Here is a 23,765-nt window from a genome sequence, read left to right as displayed (position 1 = left end):
ACACGTCAGCTGGGGGATGCTGGCAAGACAACCTTTCTGAGCTCCCATTTCCTCAACAGTAAGGGGGATGATCAGAAATAATCTGTCAGCTCCATGGCCAAAAGCAGATGCCCATTACCAAGGTCTAGAAGTAGGTTTTGGTTCAATGTAAGAAAAGACTTTCTGTCCAAGAGAGCAGTCTGTAAATCTAAGGTGCTGCCTTGCAGAAGAGTGAGATTCTTGGTACTGAAAGCCTTTAAGAAGAAACTAGAAGGCTAGCAGTCAGAGGTAATATAGAATGGGAGAATTGGACTACTAGGAAATTTCACGCTTCTTCCAAGATGCTGTGACGTGTTCTGGGATAAACTCAAATGTTTTGTATTCTTCTTGCTTCTTCATTCTCTCTGCTGCCTTGGAGCCTATTCACTCTGTCCAGAATGCTGGTCTCAGTAAATCTCCCTTTCTCAGGGAAGCATTCCCAAGCCCAGCCTCCTGAATTGACTGAATTGCTACATGCAGTTTAATGGTTCACACAAGAAGCAAGCCAAGAGCCTAACTCCCAGGTTAAGCCCTTTTTTTTTTTTTTTTTTTTTTTTTTTTACCAAGTTTGGCTAACTGTTGTAAGCCTAAAGTCCATCTCCAGCTCCTAAAACAAAGCTACCATGTTGCAAAGCAGTGAGATTCTCAAGCAGCTGTCTTACTTGCTTTAGAGAATGAGGCTCTGTGACCACAGAGTTCCGTGTTCACTAACACGTATTAGGTTCTTGACTTGTGCCAACCACTGTAACTCTTGCTGGGGGTTCAAAGATAAAAATAAGTCATAATAGCCATGCTCAAGGGGCACAGTCTAGAGGGGGAGACTAATAATTTTGATATAAATTAGGGAAACACCTAGCCTACCGTGGATACTTGAGAAGGGAGCTCTTGCCTGAAGCTGGTGTCCGGAGAAGACATCTTGGAGGAGAGGACCCCTAAATACTCCACTGCCTCCTGTTCCTCATGATCGAGGGTGTTCTTGCTATATTATATCTCGCGAGTTACTGAGTATATCCTTGAGGCAAAGCTCCAGTTGCTGGGTTTTCATTGCTTCATGGTTTATCTTTCAGAACTTCCGCAGAAGTGCAAGATGCCTTCATGACCTACACGGTGTATGATGACATCATCACCATTAAGCTCATCCAAGAGGCCTGCAAGGTTCTCGGTAAGTCTGAAGAGGGCTTTGTTTTGGTATCTTAGGGCTGCTGTAACAAAGTACAATCGATTCTCATCAGCCACAGTGGTTCTGCTCTACCAAGTCCCTGCGAACACTGAATTAGCAATACTGAGCCATTGTTCCGAGAAGAAACACAGGTTAGATTCCTGAAAGCCTTTGGTCACAATATTTTCATCAACCAATAAGTCAATAACCTTGTTTTATGCATTTCTGTTCAAAGATCTTAATATATTTATATATATTATATATAATATGTATATTGTTAATATATTATATATAATGCTTATATACATTTATATATTGTTTATATATATATATATATATATATATATATAGTTATTAACATTGGACTCATGGCCAGTACCGCTATAACTCATACCTGAATGAATCTTATCTAACACATGTATTTTGTCTGTAAGGTACATCACAACCTTCTTAGGAACACCAGACAGCACTTCAGCACTGTTCTTGGGGCATTTTGAACAGCACAATCACCAACAAAAAGTGCACAAATGTAAAACCATAGCGCTAAATGAATTGCAGAAAGGCCGCTTATTTATGAGAAATGAAACAAGAATACAGAACACACGGCCTCATTTGATGTTAGCTAGAAACATGTGTGTTGGGGGACTCCATTGTTTTGCCACTCTGCACCTGCTCAGGAGCGACGGCTAAGGCTCCGTGCTAGAGATTTTGGGGTTACAGATACGTTTTAGTGAGTGGGTAAATTTGCAAATACAGAATCTGCAAATAATGAGGATCGACTGTACCTACAAACTGGATAGTTTTTATTCTTTCATAGTTCAGGGGACTGGAAGCCTGAAATCAAGGCATCAGCGAGGCCAGGCTTCCTCTGAAGGCTCTAGGGAAGGATCCTTCCTTTTCCAGGTTCTGGGGGCCCCAGGCGCTCCTTGGGACAGCACCACTCCACTTTCTGCTTCCATCCTCACGTGGCCGTTTTCTCCCTGTGCCTGTGTCTCTATGTCCACGTTTCCCTCTTTTTATAAGGATTAGATCCAGGCCCCACCCTAATCCAGTAATCCATCCTTTCCATTTGAATAGCTTCTTACCGACGAACATCATGAGTGTCACTCTTGAGTTTTACCATCTATACACCACTTACATGTTTGGCCTTGATGATGGCTTTGACAGAGGTAATAACTTTGAAATGGATCGGCACGATTAGCCCTGGGTTCACAGGAGGAACAGCATTGAAAATCCTCTTATGCCAACCACACTTGCATTTTTCTAGAAATAGACACGGTGTACTTTGTGGGGGTGCTGAGGGCCCTTCTTCCCCATCTGCTCTGCCATGGGAGGTCTTCCCATCTATCCAGATATTAAAATGCCATTGACGGGGTCATAATGGGGGAACCCTTGTGAATGGTCCCACTTACAATGCACATGGACTTTCAGGCTGATTCCTGGTGCAGATGTCTCAGCAAGGGATGGTTTATTATATTAACTTGCTCACTCCCCTGGCCCAGATGGGAAGAGGGTCAGGACGAGGAAAGAATACAGTTCTGCTTCTTTCTAGTTAAATGGCTGAGGGCAATTACTTACTCAGTTGTCGTTTTCTCATTGGTCTATGAGAATAATAATATCTACCCCTCAGAGTTATTTTTCGGATTATATGAGATGATATATGTGAAAATATCAAATGTGGTCTCTGGCATAATTATACGCTCTCAGAATCTATTTCCTTCTTTCCTTCCTTCTTTCTGCATTTCCCATTTCTAAATAAGGTGACATTTGGAGGTTCCAAGTAGACATGGACTTTGAGGTGACACTTTGACCCAGCATACCCTCCTTTCCTTTACCCTCCCTTCTCACCAGCATGGAGCACACAGTGAGCTGGGGCCTGGAGAGGAAGGAAAGGCCAGCAGCCTCTGCTGCCCAGGCTCCAGGGGGCTTGTGCAGAAAGCAGAGAAAGTCCTCTGGTGCCTTCAGGTTCTTGGGCGACATGACATCCCTCTTTGGGTCCCGGTTGATCTTCCTTTGCCTACTCCTGCAGCCACTGTGGCTTTGGGTCGTGCTGCGATGGCGTCTAGGGATTATTGCTGGAGGACCCTGTGTCAGCATCCTTGCCTGGTACCCGAGACCCTGGGGCAGAATTGTTGCAAGTGTGAGTGAGGCTGGGGAGCTTTAGGCTGGTTCCTGTGCAGCCCACAGGGGTTCAGGCAGCAGGGGCTGTGGTTTCTGTTTTTCATGGCGTCTCTGAGGGCACAGCAAGTCGGCCTTCTGTCCTTAGGGCCTCCTCCACAGGTGGTCACAGGGAAAAGCCAGCCCCAAGCGCATAAGAACCAGCCCAGCAGATGTGCTTGAGAATACACGAGGGCAGTTAGCTGACACTAAGCCCGAAGAGACAGGTGGCTTCTCCAGAGCCCAGCCGTGTAATGTGCCCGTGTTGGGCGAGGCAATGAATTTCTCTCTCTTTCCCCTGAATATCAGAGGAATTCTCTGATGAACAAAAAATTGCACCGGTTTTAACCCCATGCACCTGGATTCAATAGAAAAGGTTTCCCCCTTGTTATCACCTGGCAGTTTGACATCTGTGTCTCTTCTCATGTTCCTGGTCATTTCCTGGATACGGAAAACCTTTCAGGTGTCTGCATCTGGGAGAAGCCCCAAGTCTCTGCAAAGTTGGGTGGGGGAAGCTTTTAAGGCTCAAGGAGCTGAGTGTGCATGATGAGCAGATCCTTTCTGTTAAGGGACTGTCCCCTGCTGCCGCTGGTTCATCTGGCTGTTTTGGGTCTGTCTTGGAGCCACAGGGCCAAGTAGGGGCCAACAAGGGTTAGTGGGATGATGACAGTTGGCACTGGGAGGAATCCAGGCTATAACTGGTCATGAACTTCCAAGCAGATGTGTGTTAGCTCCTGGTCACTTGCCATCCATACCTCCTAATCGAACTAGACAAGGTTGTGTCTGAGACTGGACATAAGGTATAGGAATGAACTGTTCGTTTGCTCCTTCAGCTCCTGGAGCTTGGGCTCCAAGAGCAGCAACATCTCCTGGATGCCTTCTAAAGACAGTGCACAGCCTCCCCCTGCAGTGATCCTCGAAGGAAGGCAAAGGAAGTTGGCAGACAGCACTCATGTAGCTTCTCAGAATCATAGCTGAGCACCTGTCCCCCATTGCCCATTCCAAAGAGGTTCACAGAGAGAGTTTCTATGAAAAAGACAGGCCAGGGCCTGGGATGTATCAGCAACACCTGTGAACCCCACCTCTACCCTGTCCAACCTGCTTTTAGGGGGCTCCTTTGGGCCCCTTGCCTCTCCTACAGTTGATGCCAATGGGAATTTGCATGGAGCTCGGGCTATCAAAAAGTAGGTGGGGTTGGGATTTCAGGAGGAGTCTTACCCCAGGGTATGTACTCTTCATAGTGCTGTGGGGCCCGCCCTGGGCTGGGATCCTGGAGACCCACCTTCTAGACCCAGCTCACCTCCTGGGTAGCAGTCTTCCTGCCCATCACCCAGCAGCCTGTCCGCACCAGAGTGAACCTCTCGACCTTCTTATTTAACACACCTGCCAAAGAGATTGTGTGGTTTATTTCCTTAAACACCGCTTTTTAATCTTTTAAAGTATGTGATTATGGTATTAAATATGATTCTCAAACCACGCAGGCAGACCCCTTCCTTATTCTGATTTGCTCTACTCCACATATGCGAGGCCTGGCCCTCAAATAGTCCTGCGGGCCCCCAGGCAAGTCTGAGTGTTTACGATGGCCACCTTTCTCCCAGCTAACGTCAGGGGAGCATCCGGTTACTTTTCTCCCACAGAAAGAATAAAAATCATGAGGTGGGAGTTCTGTACTGGGAGGTGACTCTAGATTGACCTGAAAAGCTAGAGTTTTGACAGAGTTCAGGAAATAAAAGAGCAGTACAGCTTGCACTGGATGGTTGAATGAAGCTCTCCTTCAGACTTCTCTTGATTTGCTTTCAAGGGATCCCAGCAGCAGGGGCCTGTAGTGGCTACATCACGCAGTTTCCGTTTGGTTCCGAGCCCGCTGTCAAAGGGGGTCCTGTCGATATTCTAGAATGGGGGCCAGGGGTTGGATTCTGCTCTGTCATGTCAACTGTGTGACCTTGGGCCAGTGATAGAAATTCATTGACAGGGGCACCCACCTGGGTGGCTCAATTAGTATAGGGTCTGACTCTTGCTTTCAACTCAGGTCATGATCTCACGATTCATGAGTTCAAGCCCCACGTTGGGCAGGTCCTGACAGTGTGGAGCCTTCTTGGGATTCTCTCCCTTGCTCTCTGCCCATCCCTGACTCACTCACTCGTGTTATCTCAAAGTAAATAAACTTAAAAAAGTTCACTGGCAGTTGATGGCCTCCTCAAAAAGAAATCATACTGACTTCAAACGGTCATGGGGAAGGAAGGAATCAAATCAGGCAACAAACGTGAGGCACTTGGCAACATGCGTGGCCTAAAGTGGGTGCTCAGCAGATGTAAACAGAATGGTGACTCTGGAAGGGAGGCAGGGACATTTCTATGTCTTGTATCTCTGGCTGTTGTCCCTTAAAAGTAGAGATAAGCTCTGCTGTTCACCTCAAACAGCTGTGGTATAATATTCTGGGCCCTGGGGCAGTGATTGACAAACCACATGCAGCCCGGTGGCCGAATCTGGCTCCCTGCCTGTTTTTGTGAGTAAAATCTTCTCGGAACTCAGTTGTGCCCATTTGTTTACGTATGGTCTATGGCTGCTTTTGTGTCACCGTGGTAGAGTTGAGGGATTGCAGCAGATACCTGGAAAGCTGAAAATATTTACTATTTGCCTTTTGCAAAAAACGGGTTTGTCATCTAATTCTCTGGAGAATGGCTCTTTTTCAAGATTTTTTTAAAGCCTTTTTATTTGAGAACTACTATGGACCGAACTATGTTCAACCCCCACCAAATTCGTACGTTGAAGCCCTTCCCCCCAAAGTGATGGTATTTGGAGATGGGGCCTTTGGGAGATAACTAGATTTACATGAGGTCATGAATTAGTGCCCTTATAGAAAGAGGCATCAGACGGCTAGCTCGCTCGCTCTCAGGAAGCACGGGTGTGTGCTTTCTCTCTCTCTCACACTCCCAGGCCCACATCATGTGAGGACATGATGAGGAACCAGGAAGAGAACTCTTGCTAGAACCTGACCACACTGGCACTTTAATCTTGCACTTCTGGCTTCCAGAATTGTGAGTCAGTAAGTTTTTGTTAAGCCACCAGCTCACAGTATGTTGTTAGTAGCCCAAGCAGACTGGGTTAGGAGCTCAAGTAAGCTTTACGTCTCTGGAAAGAAACACTTCCTATGTCTGATATCACACTCAGGCCATTTTGAGGTGGGAGTTCTGTACTGGGAGGTGACTCTAGATTGACCTGAAAAGCTAGAGTTTTGACAGAGTTCAAACGCGAACACCATTTGGGGTAGTGGTACCTTTAGTAGAGAGATGCCTTCCCATACCTGCCCTCAGGCATTCATAGTTCCAAACCAACCAATACATTTGGAGGCAGCAATGATTTTATAGACTTTTAGAGATTTTATAGTGTGGCTTTCTACCCAAAGCCAAAGTCTATCACTGAGATTTCTCTTTAGCTTCTTGTTGCTTATTTCCATAACATCTCTTGGCCTATACCTGAAGGGGTATATACATACGGTGAATGCGTTTTTCAAATAAAAAGTTAGGATGCAAAATCAAATGAACATGTGCGTAAGTGTTGGAATCTGGATAGCTCTGAGAAACACGGGCTGTATGGTTTCTCTCTCTACACACACACACACACACACACACACACACACACACACACACACAAATACATACATACACATAACATTCCATGAGTCAGAGAGGGAACATGGCCCTGCCGGTGGTGGGGAAGTCTACAGGAAGGACATTTAACTGTTTAACAAAATACACTGGTCAGTTGAGACAAACTCTTCCCTTAGACAAAGAAAAAAGCACGCTAGTTACCACTAGTCCATGCTTTGCTTTCTGAGTGAGCTCCAGAATGCAATTTCCCTACCTTTAAGCAATTGTTGGGACTTCTCCAGACCATTCTGCCACTGCATAGCTCTGTGCTTTCAATTAGCATAATTCAGGATGGGACCAGATGGCAGGTTAAGCATTGCATAAGGCATTGTTCTGTACATGAATAAGTGCCTACTTAGTGTGTAAGTGGGTTATTAGTGATCTGAAGTGACAAAATGCAAAACAACATACAACAGCCATTTGGCACAGCTGTGTCGGTCTAGACTTTGCTTGCTAAGAAACCAATAGTAAAATGTGTTTCAACAGTTAGCTATCAGCAAATGCCAACAAGCCTTCTCTGCACTCACTTCCTTTAAAAGAAGAGTAACACCATAAAATTTACAAAGTCCCCAAATCAGGCATTATAACATTTGATCTTTCCCACGACCCCCGGAGGTGGGACAAGTAACCGAGGAAAGTGACTAACTGAAAAAGAAGGCCTGAACTCTGGCGTCCTGGCTCTGAGCCCCGTGCTGAAGCACACGGGCTAGAGGAGCAGCTGACTGGTGGGCACCAGGTCTGTAGCAAGGACTTTGGGGTCGGACGGACCTGGGTAGAACCCCTGGCTGTACCGTCCCCTAGTAACGTAACGTAGGGCAAATCCCCCATCGGTGATTAGCCACGATGCCTACGGCCCCTACCTCAGAGGGCCATCCTAAAGATGAAGCACAATCATGTGAGCAAAGTGCCTAACACAGAGTGGATACGCGATGGAGCAGACGCCTCTCCTTGTCCCCCTCCCCGAGCCCGACCCAGTGGAGTCCTGGTTAGACCAACTTCTCTGTTCCGAAGTTTGCCAGGAAGCAGGCAACTTGTTACCTACCAGGCTTATGTGAGACTGCTTCATCACCGCAGAGGACCTCCCGCCTGAGCTGGTGTGGTCCACGGCCAAGCTGCCTTTTCTCTATGCCCTGGTAAACTTATTGCTACCTCTGGACCCAACCCTCCAAGCTTAGAGTCTGTTTCCTCCTTGCAACCTGTGGGTAGCTGTTTCCTGCTTTTCTTCAACTCCTTTCTCCTACTCAACAAGATTTCTCCCACCCATTATCTCATGCCTGGCTTAGGTGATATTATTTGAGGAGAGTATGCTCGATGAAGGGCTCCTTCCAGACATCTGAAGATTTATTCTTCTGGATACATAAGCCTTGGGGGAAAAACTGCCCACTTTCGATGGAAAATTTTGTAAAACATACCACGTACACTTGCCTGTCTTGTGGAAGAACACGTGTTTTCTCTGGGTGCCTCAGGTGGGTCCCTTAGAAGAATAGCTCTTGTTGCCTGTATCTGGGTGATGGGAGGTGGGTCCCTATAAGGGTGGACCCCATGCCCAGAAGGCCCAGAATAGGCAGCTGTGTCTCTGGCTTCCCTCTGCCTGTGAGCCCCCGCTCGGGGTTTAGAGGGTATCCTGTCCCCTGGACAGCCCACCTCTGCTCTTTCCAGTCCCTTGAGCTGTCACCAGGAAGAAGTAAACATTTCCTGGTGCTGCTGAAGACCCAGGCTTGTTAAGTCAGAAAATTTGAGTTTATATTCCAATTGCAAAGCTTCTTAAAAGACTCCATACTTCTTCTAGGAAGGCAAGCATTTAGAAAATGGACACTTCCCGACAGCTGTTTCTCTTCCAGCAAAGATGTCTTCCATTAAAAGAACCCCCCAAACAACCCTTTTAATAGAATGTTTCACACACACACACACGCAGAGAGAATTGTACATTCAAGCGCTTGTATCCTTCACCCAGCTTCAATAATTATGAATATTTCACCAATCCTGTCTCATTTCTCTGGTCCCTCCACCCTTTTTCTGGTTTTGTTTTTGCTGGAATGTCTTAAAGCAAATCTCAGGTTTCCCATAATTTTACCCATAAATATTTCAGCATGAGTCTCTAACAAGATAAAGACATTTTAAAACATAATCATAATGCCTTGATTATACCTAACAAAATTCATAATATTACAGAGGCCCAGAATCCAGCTGTATCTCAGCTGGCCGTGGATAAATGCGGTCTTTGTGGTCTTTTTGTATTAGATTTACTCAGGTCTTTTCAGGACAATCAGCAAAAACTTCTGCTTTGACATAACTTCGAACTCACAGGAGGTTTGCAAGAATAGCACAAGGAATTCCTATATACTTTTCATCTATATTGCCCAAATGTTAACATTTTACTATATTGGCTCTATCCTTCTCTCTAGATCTATGTATTTTTTTTCCCTGAATCATTAGTATGTTACAGATATGATGTCTCAGTATCCCTAAAAAATTCTCTTACATAACTACAGTACAACTATCAAACTCAGGAAATGAACATTTGTGTAGGGCTATTATCTAATCTGCAGACCTTACTGAGATTTTTCCAGTTGTCCCCATGACATCCTTCAGAACAAAAGAAAACCTTGGATCATCTCAGCTGTCACATCTCTTTCATCTTCTGACATCTGGAATAGTCCCCGAGTCTCTCTTTGTGTCCTATAACGTTCGTGTCTTTGGCACGTTCTGGTCAGCTATCTTGTAGAAGGCCCCTCAATTCCAGATTATCTGACAGTTCCTCCAGATTCAATTCAGGTTATGCTTTCTTGGCACGAAGACCACAGAAGTGATATTTTGTCCTTCCCAGTTCATTATAGCAGGGGGTATACGATGTCCATTTGTCCCATTGTCCCATTACGGGTACTAACTTTGATTGCTTAAGGTGGGATCTGCCAGGTTTCTCTACTGGAAGTTCCTATCTTTCCCTTTTAAATTCAGTAGCTTGTGAGAGGATACATCGAGACTATGAAAATATCTTGTTGTTTCTCAAACCCCTCCCTCCCCAATTTTAGTACTCATTGGTGATTTTTGCCTGAAACCATAATTATGGTGACCAAATGGTACATCATTTTTTATGTTTATTAGTTGGATTTATAGTATAAAGAAGAATTTCTCCCTCTTTCCCATTTATTTGTAGCAGTGTGAACTCTTGATTCTTATTTTTTAAAAAAGTTGTAGACCTTTGCTTTCATTATTTTTTTGATGCTCAAATTCTCCAAGATTTATCCCATGGGAGCCCTTCCACTTTAGGCGCATCATCATTCTTTGATTACTTCTTTTTTTTGATGTTTATTTATTTTTGAGAGAGTGAGCGAGCAAGCGAGCACAAGCGGGGGAGGGGCAGAGAGAAGGAGACAGACTCTGAAGCAGGCTCCAGGCTCTGAGCGGTCAGCACAGAGCCCCATGTGGGGCTCAAACTCATGAACCGTGATTTCATGACTTGAGCCGAAGTTGGACACCCAGCCAACTGAGCCACCCAGGTCCCCTTTACTTATTAACTTTCTGGCATGACTAGATGCTATAGGCTCATCTTATCCTTTCCATGTTCCAGACCTGAAATCTGCCATTTCTTCAAGAAGACCTGAACTCTCACTCTCTCTGTCTCTCTCTCTCTCACACACACACATCCATCCATCCATCCATCCATCTATCCATCCAACCAACTAAAACCATGATGAGTCCTGTGGTCTTATTATGGTAGATTTGCTAATTCACTCCCACAGACTTCATTCTGTTCTTCCCCTTTCCATAATTGTAACTTCCTTCTCACACAGTGAGGAACCTGCTCCCCATTATTCATAGTATATTTACTTGTAGGATGAATCCTCAAATGTTCAGAAAGTTATTTCAGAATTGCTCACCACCATCTTGGGAAGGAAGCATAGTAACTACAGTCAATTATTTGTTTAAAGTTTGGTTTTGTTTTTGTCTTTAGCCCGAAGACAAAGCAGTCTGAATCCTATGTTCAAATGTCACTGGGTTAATTTTTTTCCTGGGTAATTCGATCATTCAAAACTATTCTGTTCAAATAGTTTTCTGTTCATCTGTTTCTGTTTGTATTCTATCTCAGGGTTTTCCCAATCTTTATTGACTGTATTTATCTTCTTTATTTTCACTATATGAGTCATTAACATGATTCCCCAAACCAAAACGTCCAAATAGTTATGCTCAGAGCATGTCAGACCCCCAGCCCCTACAATTTTTTTAGCCTTTCTACCTCATTCCCACCAATGCCCTGTAGGTAAGTCATCTCAATAGTCCCTGGTGTTTAGTTTTGCACAAATAAGCAGATAGACGCATATTTCCTTATTTCCCCAGATTTGTTACACAAAAGATAAAATACTAAGCATACTACAGATTCTCTTTTGCACTATCAAAAAACACGGGGCACCTGGGTGGCTCAGTCAGTTAAGCATCTGACTTTGGCTCAGGTCATGATCTCACAGTTTGTGAGTTCGAGCCCCCCGTCGGGCTCTGTGCTGACAGCTCAGAGCCTGGAGCCTGCTTCAGATTCTGTGTCTCCCTCTCTCTCTGCCCCTCCCCTGCCCATGCTCTGTCTCTATCTCTCAAAAATAAATAAACATTAAAAAAATATGGGGGCACTTGGAGGTTCAGTCAGTTACGCATCTGGCTCTTGATTTCAGCTCAGGCCATAATCTCCAGGTTCCTGAGATCAAGCCTGCGTCAGGCTCTGCACTGACAGTGTGGAGCCTGCTTGGGATTCGCTCTCTCCCTCTCTCTCTCCTCCTCCCCTGCTCATGCTCACGTGCACTTTTAAAAAATATGTTAAGGCACCTATGGCTTGTTCAGTTTTCACATTTTCTTGCCGTTTCCTATCTGTCCCTGACTCCCTATGACTTAAGAGAACTCACGCAATCCTAAATTCACAGAGATGAAACTGTGTAACGTAACAACACAGGAGTTGGTTTTTTAGTGACCTTTGTCCTCTGCTAGACAAACATTCTCAGTCAAGAATCTGAGAAGAAGCCCCAAACCCAGCACGGATGGAAAATGCCACAACCAAACCCGAGATCCGTGTTTAAGCAACAGTCTCCGAGCCAGCCGTCCTTTCCTATTAACAGAGCTGGGCGCCCAGAAACAAAATAACAGGGTCTGGAACGGGCATCTTCGCGGAGTTTTGTAGGTTTAAAGACCTGAAAGAAAAGTCAAGCAGATGCTCTTTCTACACAAGCCTGCCCCCGTCACTTTACTATACCTTGCTTGCTGACAGCCCAGTCCTCCTGAGCGTGGTTCCCCGGGAGAAGGAGGCCTCTGGGACGTGTGCTTTCTTGGCCGGTAACAGGATGCACCTGCTTAGAGCTCCAGCCTGAGGGACGCACAGCACAGCTGTTTTTTCTCAGCCCGAACAAGCTAGATTTAGCAGGAAAGGAGTGGGGGAGGGAGGGAAGAGGAAGGAACGATTCCACACCTGTCCCTGTACTTTTCAGGATCTCTCCTCCCAGGGACTCATAGGCAGTGGAAAGAACTTGAGTGGAATTTTTCTCAGTTCGTTGGGGCTTAGGAGGTGGCTCTTGATTGCTGTTATAGACAAGCCTGCCTGCATCCAGTTAGGGATGGACCCACAAGCAGAGAACCCAACAGAGGCAGTTAATGTAAGCCATTACCACCTCTGCCCTGCCATCCCAAGCTTTGTCTAGATTCAAAAGAGCTGGCTAATACATTTTTGGGATGTATGTGTAACTCATCCCTGATAAGACCAGGCCAACTCAGTGGGGACTCTACCCTGTTCAGACTGCAGAACAATTATCTGCCCAATAGTCTAGGTGTGGACACGAGCTATAGGGACGAGCTGCTCAGACCATCTCTGGAAGCAGGTAGAGGCTGGGAAGTGCCCAGACCTTCTCTGGTCCCCTGCCACCCGTGCAAGGATTGCTCTTACAGACATAGTTCAATTGTGTGTGTTTGAACACTGAGAAAGAAATTGGAAAGCCCCTTGCTGTGAATTCTAGATCCAGCCAGAGCATCACAGGACCCAGCCAAGGATTATGGTGATTGTGAATTCCTCAGGACTCCCATAAACCTGGGCATTCCAGACCTTCTTCCAGCCCCCAAGACCTACCAGAGTCACCACACCACAGGAAATACGAGAGTGTTCTCTCACAGATGTGCCAGGCCACCAACATCAGTGAATGCCCTGTCTTCCTGTGTCAATGATGACAACCCATCAGTAGCCCTCACCCTGGGGGAGACTTCTTATTTCTTTGCTGCTCCAGGGGCTATGGGATTTGGTATGGGAATTACTGAATTTAGACTTAGAAACTCTGCCACTCTGCGTGATTTGGGTGAATTTACAAAGCTGACACTCACCCTCAGAAAGGGGACACGATAATAAGATCATCTCCCTTACAAGGTTCTGGCAAGCACTGGGCAAAATAATTGATGATGTTGATTACTGAGCGTTTAATGACTGAGTGCTTCGGGAATTACAAAACATCCTGAAAAAACACTTCCGCCCCTCTAGAAAGCCACCGATCACATGCTGTCTATTGCAACAGTGCAGACAGGGGCAGCAGCTCCAGCTAGAGCTACAAATCTGCCCCCAGGTATGTATCAAGCACCTGTGCTGTGTATCGCCCAGAAAACGTGTCGTGTGTGGTCATCGCCCCTCAGAGTTATTGCAGAGTTGGGAAGAAAACAAAATGCTGCACTTCGGGAGGGTGCTCAGGGTGATGTGGGATATTCAGAGAAATCTTTATGAAGGATGCGATGTGAAAAGTGCACCCCACAGGGACGCCAGGATGTGGAGAGGGTGAGAGAGAAAGGGGAAGCCACTGTGGGTATTTGGAGATAAGTTTGTCAGTGTTGTTCTGTAGTCGCAGTGTTAGTTCTTTCTCAGAGATAGCTTTTTATTTTGCTTAAAACCATAGTATTTGAAGATGTCCAGAGGTGGTAGGGAAGACCGCAGAGGACCATCCACTGCCCTGCCCAGGGCGAGCCTCCTTCTGGGTGCCAGACTCAGCCATTATGGGAATACGACAGCTTCCCATCCCCTTCTGGACCGGAGAGGGATTTATGCCACGGGGACCACAGAAAAGATTGGAGTAGGGGTAGGAGGAATTCACATTTAATGAGCACCTTCCAGACGCCGGGGCTGCACTGGGTGCCTCACTGTGGCCCCGAGACAGGGATGTCATTATTGGCATTTTACTGACGGCGAAAGTAAAACCTCAGGGAGATGTTCAGTCGTGTTATCACACAGCCAGGATTTGAACTCTTTGGCAATCACTGAAGACCCCCAGAATGAGAACAAACATTTTGCAGGTGCTTTTATTTTGGGGGTGTGCTTTGGGTTCCGCAGGTGTCTCCATGGAAGCCATTCTGAGACTCTTTGGAGAATATTTCTTTAAATTCTGTAAGATGTCTGGCTACGATAGGATGTTACGGACACTGGGAGGAAACCTCATGGAGTTTATTGAAAACCTAGATGCCCTCCACAGTTACCTCGCACTATCTTATCAGGTAAGGCTATCTGAGTCCAGTCTTGTTGGCTTGGTGAGGAAGCAAATGCCTGTGGGAGTTCTGGGCCATCTTCCCACAACCCCTGAGAGGGGTGCAGTTGGAAGGGATGTGCAGGATCCCTGGTTCGAGGTGTCAGGAGTCCCCTGGGGAAAGGAATGGAAAATGATAACCTGTTGGCCACTTTTATTAACTGGCCGGCAACAACCAATGAGGGACAAGCTGAAGAGGTTGGCTTTGTGACAGAGGATGGTCTCTTCTGACAGTCGCTGGTGTGGGCTTGGAATTAGATCTGGAAGACTGATCACAGTGGGGACAAAGACGGGGAAACAATCAGGTTGTAGTGGACTTGCAAAATCTCCCCTCGGGTTTCCCGGCTTTGATGGAGCTGAGAAATAGCTTCTGTAGCCAGATTCATTTATTCACGTATCAGAAGGAAAGATTTGATAGGGCCAAGAGCCAGAGTCGGAAACCGTCCAGTGCTGATTAACCCGCGGGGTGACCGCCTGAGGTGTTAAGAAACTAATTTCCCTATTGGGATATATCCTTCTGGAATTCATTCCTTGGCTTTCTTGTTTGTAGGCATCGTTGGGAATTTAAACGCCTAGACTTCCTCTTCTTTTTTAGAAAAGAAACAGCCTTATTAAAAAGGCAAACAGGCATTTACGTAGCTTTTAATAATAGTTTATTATTTTATATGAATTATTTGTACTTATTTTTAGGGCCCTTTATAGTTTACCAGGCTCTTTCTCCACTATTTTTATATTTAATGCTCCTAACCACCCTTGAAGGGTTGTCGTGAGGGTAAAATGGGGTTGTGCGTGCTAAAGTAACTCATCAACCATAGTGCACCCTTACACATGTTCAATGGGAAAACTATTATTTTCTCAATTTTTCACGGAATATTTCTCCATATTTCAAGGAATAAGAAAAACCTTAACTGACTTCAGACAGGATGAGTAGGTGGGTCTGTCCTGTTGTCAATGAAGGGAACTACACAAGGGGATAGAAAGAGCCCTGGATATGGGGTCAGATGCACCTACCGTGCTGTCTGACCAGCTCTGCAATTTACTAGCTGTGTGATCCTGTACAAGTTATTTGCCCTCTCTGGCCCTTGATTTTTTTCACTTTACTCATTTCATAAATATGTATTGAGGCTTTACTCTGTAATAAGCCCTATTTTAGGCATTGGGAAAACACAGAGACAAAGAGGAGTGAATAGGAAAAAAACTCCTCTCTCATATATTGTGTGAATTCAAAGAGATCACATGTGGAAGTCCCCAGCATCATAATCACTTTACAGAAGGCATTTCATAAATAATAATAACTTCCTTCTTTTCTCTCTTCTCTCTGTTCAATACGGCCGGTTTAAAAATTACAATAATTTATGTGGCAGCTTCCTTTCCAATTTCTTAGCTACAGCACTGCACTTAGACACAAAGAAGTACAGTTAGGCTCCTTCCAGAATCTCCCATAAGATTCCTTAATATGACATCTTTCGTCTGAAAATTTGGCTAATATTTCAAGTCACGGTTCTGGAGAAAGTTAATAGTCTCCCATTCGTGTTAATTCATGGATGTGCTCCAAATACTGTGTTACCATATTACTGCCACTCTTATGAATAAGTGTGAATGGGACCGAGAGTCTGAAGTCCCCGCCCATTGTTTGCACACAGCTCCACTACCTTTCCTCTGGGGCAATCATCGGTCATTCCTTCCCGTGCCAAAGTCAATGCTAAAGAAGAGAACTTCTCAGGGTGTAAGTGAGGACATTTTGCACATAATGAGATGAATAAAATATATCAGTGTTATAATATGCAAGCCGTAATAAAATACACGCAATAATAACCTGGTAGCTCCGTAGTGTTTTCCACTGGACGGAACGTTCTGTCTCTTTAAGCAAAAATAAAATAAGGGAATGCTGACTTTTCTCTATGTTTGCCTCTAGTAATTTGCCAGTGCCTTAAGGCATACATTTCTGGTTGTAGCTGTGCCTTTAATCTTTTCTTTTTTTTTTAAGCTAACTTTCATTGGGTGCTAATTATGAAGCAGGTGTGGGGCTAAGTAATTTATAAACATTGAATTGTCTCCTTACACCAGGATTAAGTACTCTGATTTTTTTTCTCATGATACAGATGAGCAAACAGGTCCAGAAGGGTCAAACATTTGCCCTAAGTTGCTGGGTTGTGGTGGCCCACCCAGGACATGACCCCACGTGTCTGTTTCCAAAGACCATGCTCTGGTCTGTTTCCCATTATTTTCCCTTTTCCCTGATTCTCTACTTTCGCAAGACCCTATTTTAACTAAGAAATAGAAGTACAATCTTGCTATTTAGAGAGTCAGATACACTTAACAGAAGAATTAAAAGCACAAATTTTTGGAAGTGCCTCTGGGAAGCAGCCTCGGCTGGGGGCGACGAGTGAGGGGAGACAAGGTAGCAAGAACATACGAATTTTCATTTTAGCCCCTCTGGACTCTGGTTATTTTTTTTCACGGTGGAGAGTTTGGATGGAAGTTTTTGAAATAGGCTTTAATCTCCTGGTTTATTTCATACTTTTTATATGTGCCACCTCAAATCCTCTGAAGATTTAATCAAGATGCAAACACACATACATACAAACATATACTTTCTCTATGTATATGCTTTTGAAAGATAAAATAAATTTGTTTATTAAAAGAAGCTCATTTTGGGGCGCCTGGGTGGTGCGGTCGGTTAAGCGTCCGGCTTCAGCCAGGTCACGATCTCGCGGTCCGTGAGTTCGAGCCCCGCGTCAGGCTCTGGGCTGATGGCTCGGAGCCTGGAGCCTGTTTCCGATTCTGTGTCTCCCTCTCTCTCTGCCCCTCCCCCGTTCATGCTCTGTCTCTCTCTGTCCCAAAAATAAATAAAAACGTTGAAAAAAAATTTTAAATAAAAGAATCTCATTTTAAGTGGAAACCCTCCCACCATAGAAGGAAGCAAAGATCTTAGTAGGAGCCCAGCTCCTTAAACTCTTCCCTCGCTCAGACCACAAGCTGTAAGCCGGGGTACTCAGCTGCCTACACATCAGGTCGGGGAGAAAGGTGCTTCTCTCGGGGATCCCCCAGGTGAAGTCTTCATCCTTATTTCCTGACGTACATCTACCGTGAGATGGTGCATACTTAAGCGTCAACATTTATTCCTAGAGAAAGAGGATCTCTTCTGACATATCTTGATTTTCCAAAAGAGTGACTTTAGACCGCAGACGGCATCCTACTTCCAGGATGAGAAAGCAACTCCTCTCCAAATTGCTCTGAGCGCCTGATCTTTCTGAGGGTGAAGATGCCCATGGTCCCTTGGTCACAGGCCGAGCACGGCCGCTGGCCCTGCCCTGGAGTGTGGGCAGAAGCAACACGCGTGGTGAAGGCTCACTGGGGTCCAAACATTGTTCCTCCCTTCCTTTACCCTTGACTCGACTGAGCCTGTTTCTTCTCTTTAAAAGGGAGATAATACTTGCCATCTAGGGTGGGTTAGGGAATTAGGGATAATATCAAATTCCTGACATAGGGTGCCCCAAACCATAGTGGATTTTATGTGATTGGGGGTATAGTTCTGTGTGCTGTAATGGGTAAGCACTGTTGTTTCACAAAGCCTCAAGAGCATAATTTAAACAACCTGGGTTCACTGAGAGAAAACACTTCGTGTCTTTTGGTTAGGAGATGAACGCGCCATCGTTCCGCGTGGAGAGAGAAGCAGACGGGAGGATGCTTCTCCATTACTACTCTGATAGGAGGGGTCTGTGCCACATCGTACCAGGTATGGGAATGTCTTAACCAGTCCCGCCGCTACGAGGCCTCTGGGGGATGGTCCCCTCACAATTCTCCAGGATGGCTAATAGCCAACCCAGCTCTTCCATAATCTGAGTCTTTGCTGTCTTGACTGTTACTTCCAAAGTCTTTGAGCCTTTAAAATAAGTTCCCAAAGTGCCAAAAGAAGGAATAATTTCCATTTTTATTTTAACATTTTAAACTAGGTATTTACATAGTTATGATAATTCTGCATATATTATTTTGTATCAACCTTTCTTGTGTATTCAGCATTATGGAGAAAGCATCCTTCCACGTTTTTACATGGTCTTTAAAACTCATTTTCAGGGGCTCCTGGGTGGCTCAGTCGGTTAAGTGTCCGACTTCAGCTCAGGTCATGATCTCGCGGTCCGTGAGTTCGAGCCCCGCGTCAGGCTCTGGGCTGATGGCTCAGAGCCTGGAGCCTGCTTCCGATTCTGTGTCTCCCTCTCTCTCTGCCCCTCCCCCGTTCATGCTCTCTCTCTGTCTCAAAAATAAATAAACGTTAAAAAAAAAAAATTTAAAACTCATTTTCAAAGGCCGAACGGTATTTCATGTGGTAATTGACCAGGCCCCACTGTTGAATTTGTAGTTGGTGCTACTCTTTTGCTATTGTAACCAGTGCTGTGGTGAACATCTTCATGTGTGCTTTTCCCATGTTTACATTATAAACCGGGGATAGATTTCTGGAGAACCTCTTTTTAAAACATTATCCTTAATGCTTTTACAACTAAACTTTGTTTACATTATTTCTAGAGTGTGTTTGTTTAGTGAGTGAAATGCCTTCCTGAAATAAACAAATGAATAGATGCTGAGCTAGAAATTAGAGTGGCAGGGATATATTTGGTATCCAGACATGTACAACTTAAACCTCTACCTGTAAGTTACTTTATTTTTGAATTTTATTAATCTACTGTATGCTGCCTGTCTTGATGCAAGGCCTGGACTTAGTGAACCCTGGAATGTTCATCTGAAGTTGTATAACTTGATTATTTTATGACTTTGGCTGACATAACTGCTTCTTGCCATCCCTCATCAGTAGGTGTCCTTCTGCTGCAGGTATCATTGAGGCTGTGGCCAAAGACTTCTTTGACATTGATGTGACCATGGATATCCTCAGCATGAATAAGGAAGAGGAGAGGACAGGAAAGAAAGAGCATGTTGTGTTTCTGGTTGTACAGAAGTCTCACAGCCAGATGGGAAGGGCAAAGCCAAACAGGTTAAAAGGCAATCAGGATATCCAGAGGGACCAAGAGGTATTGGGTTTGCTATGTCTTCAGAAAGCACAGATCCTCCTAGTGGATCTACCGGTCTTGGAACAATCTGTGCAAAGAACAGAACCAAATGGACCTTCTCATAGTGGATTTAAGGCATATATTCTCAATCTCCACTATTGGCATTTGGGACCAGATCGTTCTTTGTTATGACGGCCTGTCCTGTGTGTGTTTAGCAGCATTGCTAGTCTACCCACTAGATGCAAATAGCACTCCCGCTCCCCACTCCTCAGTTGTGGCAATCAAAAATGTCTCCAGGCATCACCATGTATCCCCAAGGCAGGGGTGGGGGACAAAAATCATTCCTCGTTGAGAACCTCTGGGTTAAGAAAACTTGGATAAACATTGGGAAGTATTCTGGGATGAACCTTAGCCTGGAACATTTTCACCCCTGAAAACACCAATATAAAGGCCGGAAATTTGGATTTGGTGGCTTATTTTGCAATCCTTCTAAAATAAATTGACCTTTTGAAGTCCTTAGTGCCCACTTCCGTAGCTGGGGCCAGTTAGGAGTCTGGAGTCAATGTGCCATTCTGGGATTGGCTGCCTCAGTTGCAACTTGTGGAGTGAACATTATCTATTTAGGTTCTACATATATTAGGTACACAGCTCTCTGTGTCCACACAGCTTATACAAATATCCAGATAATGTTGTGGTTCCTGGAGCCCACGGTGTTGATATCTTAGAGCATTCAAAGCCCACCTCAGAGCCTGTTTGCTACAGAATCTACAACCACAAGAAGACAAGATGGTCAGATGTCATTTTTCTGCCAGCCCTGTCTTGAGATTTGCAAAAAAAGTTTTTGCTGCCTTTGGCAGAGAAACAACATGAGGATTAATTAGATAAAAATCTTGGGGATAACAATGTCTTGCTAACATTGACCTTGCAAGGCCTTGCTGTTCCTCTGGTCCCAATTACAGCAGAAGGGGCTTGTGTGTCTCCAGTTACACGACCAGTCACATGACACGCGTGCTTCTCTCCCTGCCACCTGTAGGCCCTGGAGGCAGCTTTCCTTAGGATGAAGGAGAAATATTTGAGTGTCTCTGTTTGCCCTGTGAAGAAATCCCACTGGGAAGTTGTGAGAAGTATAGTCATGTTTGGAAAAGGTGAGTCGGCCATTCTCCTGACCTTGGCTCTCAGAGCAGAATCATTGCTTGGTGCACACAACTGGGCAAAGCCGTCTATGATGATGACATCACTGATTTCTGCAGAGCTTGGATTTGGCAGGCATGGTCTTACGCATTCAAACATCAGACTCTAACTTGCCTTCCTTTGCCCCTTTTGTTTGCGCTGGGTGGCACAGACACACAGTCTCCCCAGTAGTCAGGGAAAGCCACCGGAGAGAGGAGGGGAATCTGTCCCAATTGGTCACTGTGTTGAAAGGAAGGAGGAGTGACTACTGACATATTCTCAAGAACAGTGAATTTTCTATAGCTTCTCAGGCCTTCTGGACTGGGATGCATTTCAGGCCAGGAAGCCTGTGGTTAATAACCACAGTATCCAGTAGTGCAAAGGACACTGGATTAGGAGCCAAGAAAGCAGATCTCTGGCTCTGTCCCTCAGGAGCTGAATGACCTTGAACAAGGTCCCCCATCTTCCATGTGAAAAATGAAGGCATCAGGCTTTCAAGGCGCCCTTGTTGACACTGAGCCCGTCTCATGATCAGCACCTAATGGCTGAGCCAGAATGAGAGCCCCGCCCCGTGGGGAGCCGGGGAGCTAGAGCCCTCCCCATCATGCCCTGTGGGTCACGGTGACATGCATCTGGGAGGAGGTCTGCAGGGCTCAAAAGGCTGCATTTTGAGTCCCTCAAGCCATGGCAAGCGAGTCAAACACGCAATTGACATCCTTTGTCTGGGAGATTTTCATATCAAAAAGGCTCCATTTCGAATCTCTACCCCCTGCCAAATAGGGCTGTTGGTTAAATTTTCATGTGCCACCCAAAACTGTCAGTCTAAAAAGCTCCATGGCAAATGTCCCTGACGCTGGGCCGGGCACACACGCTCTGCTCCGCTAGCTCATTGTCTGGCTGTCACCGTTTCAATGCCGGCTCTGTTTTCCTGGCGAGACGTACTCAATTGGCCCAGAGACTCTTCAGCGGCGGGCAGAAACTTGGCAGGGGCTGGGGGGGGGGGGGGGGCGGGGGGGGTTGCTTCTTAACCCAGTAGCAAGTTTTCTGTTTGTTTTAATTTGGAAGAATCGCTGTGGCCATCTGGAGACGCCAAGGGGGCCTCTGATAGAGAGTGGGGACTGCTCTGTGGCCATGAAACATTTAAGACACTACCCCAAGCTCTGCTCTGTGTCAGCTTGGTGGCGTGAACGGCCTCTGAACAGGACTCTCTTTTTCTACATCCAGGGCATCTCGTGAACACCTTTGTGCCCGTTTATCCCGAGCGTCTCTGGATTGAACAGAAGACATTCTGCAATGCTTTTCCTTTCCACATTGTATTTGATGAATCAGTAAGAGGCCCTTTCCCACTGTAGCTTGGACTGGGGTTAAGCTGGGAAGGGAGTATGTCGTATAGTCTTTCATGTCAAGTCCCTGAGGAGTCCCCAGGGGTTGGGGGACTAGGGTTTAGCCTGGCATGACCATTGGCTTCCTTTTCATTGTGGCCTCCTTCAGAAACTACAATGTTGGAACTTCTCCATGGGTATGGTGGGGGGGGGGGGCAGCAGCAAGGGGTCTGCACTGATGAGTGCACGGGAAGGTTTGCCATTAGAGAAAAAGGAAGTGATACCAAAGCTCACGACGCCAAGAGACAATAGAATGCAGCCGGTAATGGCAGGGTGAGATTCTAGATGTGATCCCTCACCATCCTCGTGACCACTGCGGTTGTCTCAGTCCCAGCAGGGTTCTCCCTCTGCATCTTGAAGGCAGGGGAGAAGTCTGTGCCAACTCATGCCACTGTTCCATGGGAGTTGTGACGATGACCATTAATGACAAACGTTTGGTTGTTATCAGTTTCCTTGGATGAAATATATGTCAACTGAAGTGACTATGAGCTCCTTTCAAAGGCAGTTAGGTAAAATAAATATGGTCAAAAAATCAATTAAAATGGCTTCAGGTAATTGCGATTTTCTCTGCTAGTTGTTTGAATGCAGAGATATGTTTGGATCATCACCTACCAGTTGACTGCTGGATACAGAATCTATGAAATTTACTCATTTGAGGGTCATCTTTGCTTGCAAAGAATTGATCTGAGGAAATCAAACACTCCTATAAGAAACAATTAGGGAGGGGCACCAGGGTGGCTCAGTCCATTAAAAGTCCGACTCTTGATTTTGGCTCAGGTCGTGACCTCAACAACTAGGGAATTGTAAAGTAATGTACTTTGGCTTTTCCCCAATACCGTGAGGACACTATTATTGCTATTATCAATGTTTTAAATTCTGATGTACTTTCTTTTCATTTTTTTTTTTTTTTTTTTTTTTTTTTTGAGAGAGAGAGGGGGAGAGAGAGATTCCAACCAGGCTCTGCACAGTCAACACGGAGACAGGCTTGGGGCTTAGTCTCATGAACCTTGAGATCATAACCTGAGCCGAAATCAAGAGTCAGATGTTTAACTGACCGAGCCACCCAGGTGTCCCTGATGTACTTTTTTTTTTAATTAAAAAATTTTTTTTTTAATTTATTTTTGAGACACACACACACACACACACACACACACACACACACAGGGCAAGCAAGGGAGGGGCAGAGAGAGAGAGAGAGGGAGATGCAGAATCCGAAACAGGCTCCAGGCTCTGCGATGTCAGCGCAGAGCCTGATGCGGGGCTCAAACTCACAAACCATGAGATCATGACCTGAGCTGAAGTCAGATGCTTAACCGACTGAGCCACCTAGGCTCACCGCCCCTGCACCCCCACCCCATCGCCCCATACTTTTAAAACTCCTTTTCCTTTTTAAGTTTTGGGCATAGAATAGCAGTAAGTTTAATGATAGTTATTCCATAATGTTAAGTTGATTTCTGTAGCCTAACAGAGTGCCCGTGGTTAGTGAAGTTATGTATTCCTGGACAGCCTGTGCAGGCACTGGATATTTTATGTACTCTTTGCTTCTTTCTTCCGTGTGTTCCCTGGAAACAGCAGTGAAAGATGTCTCCCCACCTCCATGATGGACGCCTTCACCTGGGCCTGGGTGTCAGATCTAAGTCACAGAATTGGCTAGTTTCTTTGTTAGTGAATTCTAAGAAGTCCCACAAAGCTGGGGA

At 45.5% G+C, this 23,765-nt stretch overlaps 1 protein-coding gene across 1 annotated transcript in view; it reads left to right on the top strand.

Moving 5' to 3' along the window:
- LOC112860827 (guanylate cyclase soluble subunit beta-2-like) overlaps positions 1 to 23,765 on the top strand; it is a 71,879-nt gene that overhangs the window by 21,088 nt on the left and 27,026 nt on the right. Inside the window, exons 4-9 of the mRNA XM_086717592.1 lie at positions 1,086 to 1,180; positions 14,324 to 14,484; positions 18,153 to 18,252; positions 19,341 to 19,537; positions 20,550 to 20,661; positions 21,911 to 22,014. Coding sequence (XP_086573718.1) covers positions 1,086 to 1,180; positions 14,324 to 14,484; positions 18,153 to 18,252; positions 19,341 to 19,537; positions 20,550 to 20,661; positions 21,911 to 22,014 — 769 coding nt within the window. The remainder of the gene's footprint in view (positions 1 to 1,085; positions 1,181 to 14,323; positions 14,485 to 18,152; positions 18,253 to 19,340; positions 19,538 to 20,549; positions 20,662 to 21,910; positions 22,015 to 23,765) is intronic.

This window comes from Puma concolor, chromosome A1 (assembly GCF_028749965.1).
Source record: "Puma concolor isolate L17-30 chromosome A1, mPumCon1.1.hap2, whole genome shotgun sequence".
NCBI classification, from domain to species: Eukaryota; Metazoa; Chordata; class Mammalia; order Carnivora; family Felidae; genus Puma; species Puma concolor.
The sequence above is the reverse complement of the archived record's forward strand: the minus strand, read 5'-3'. Positions and strand labels throughout refer to the sequence as shown.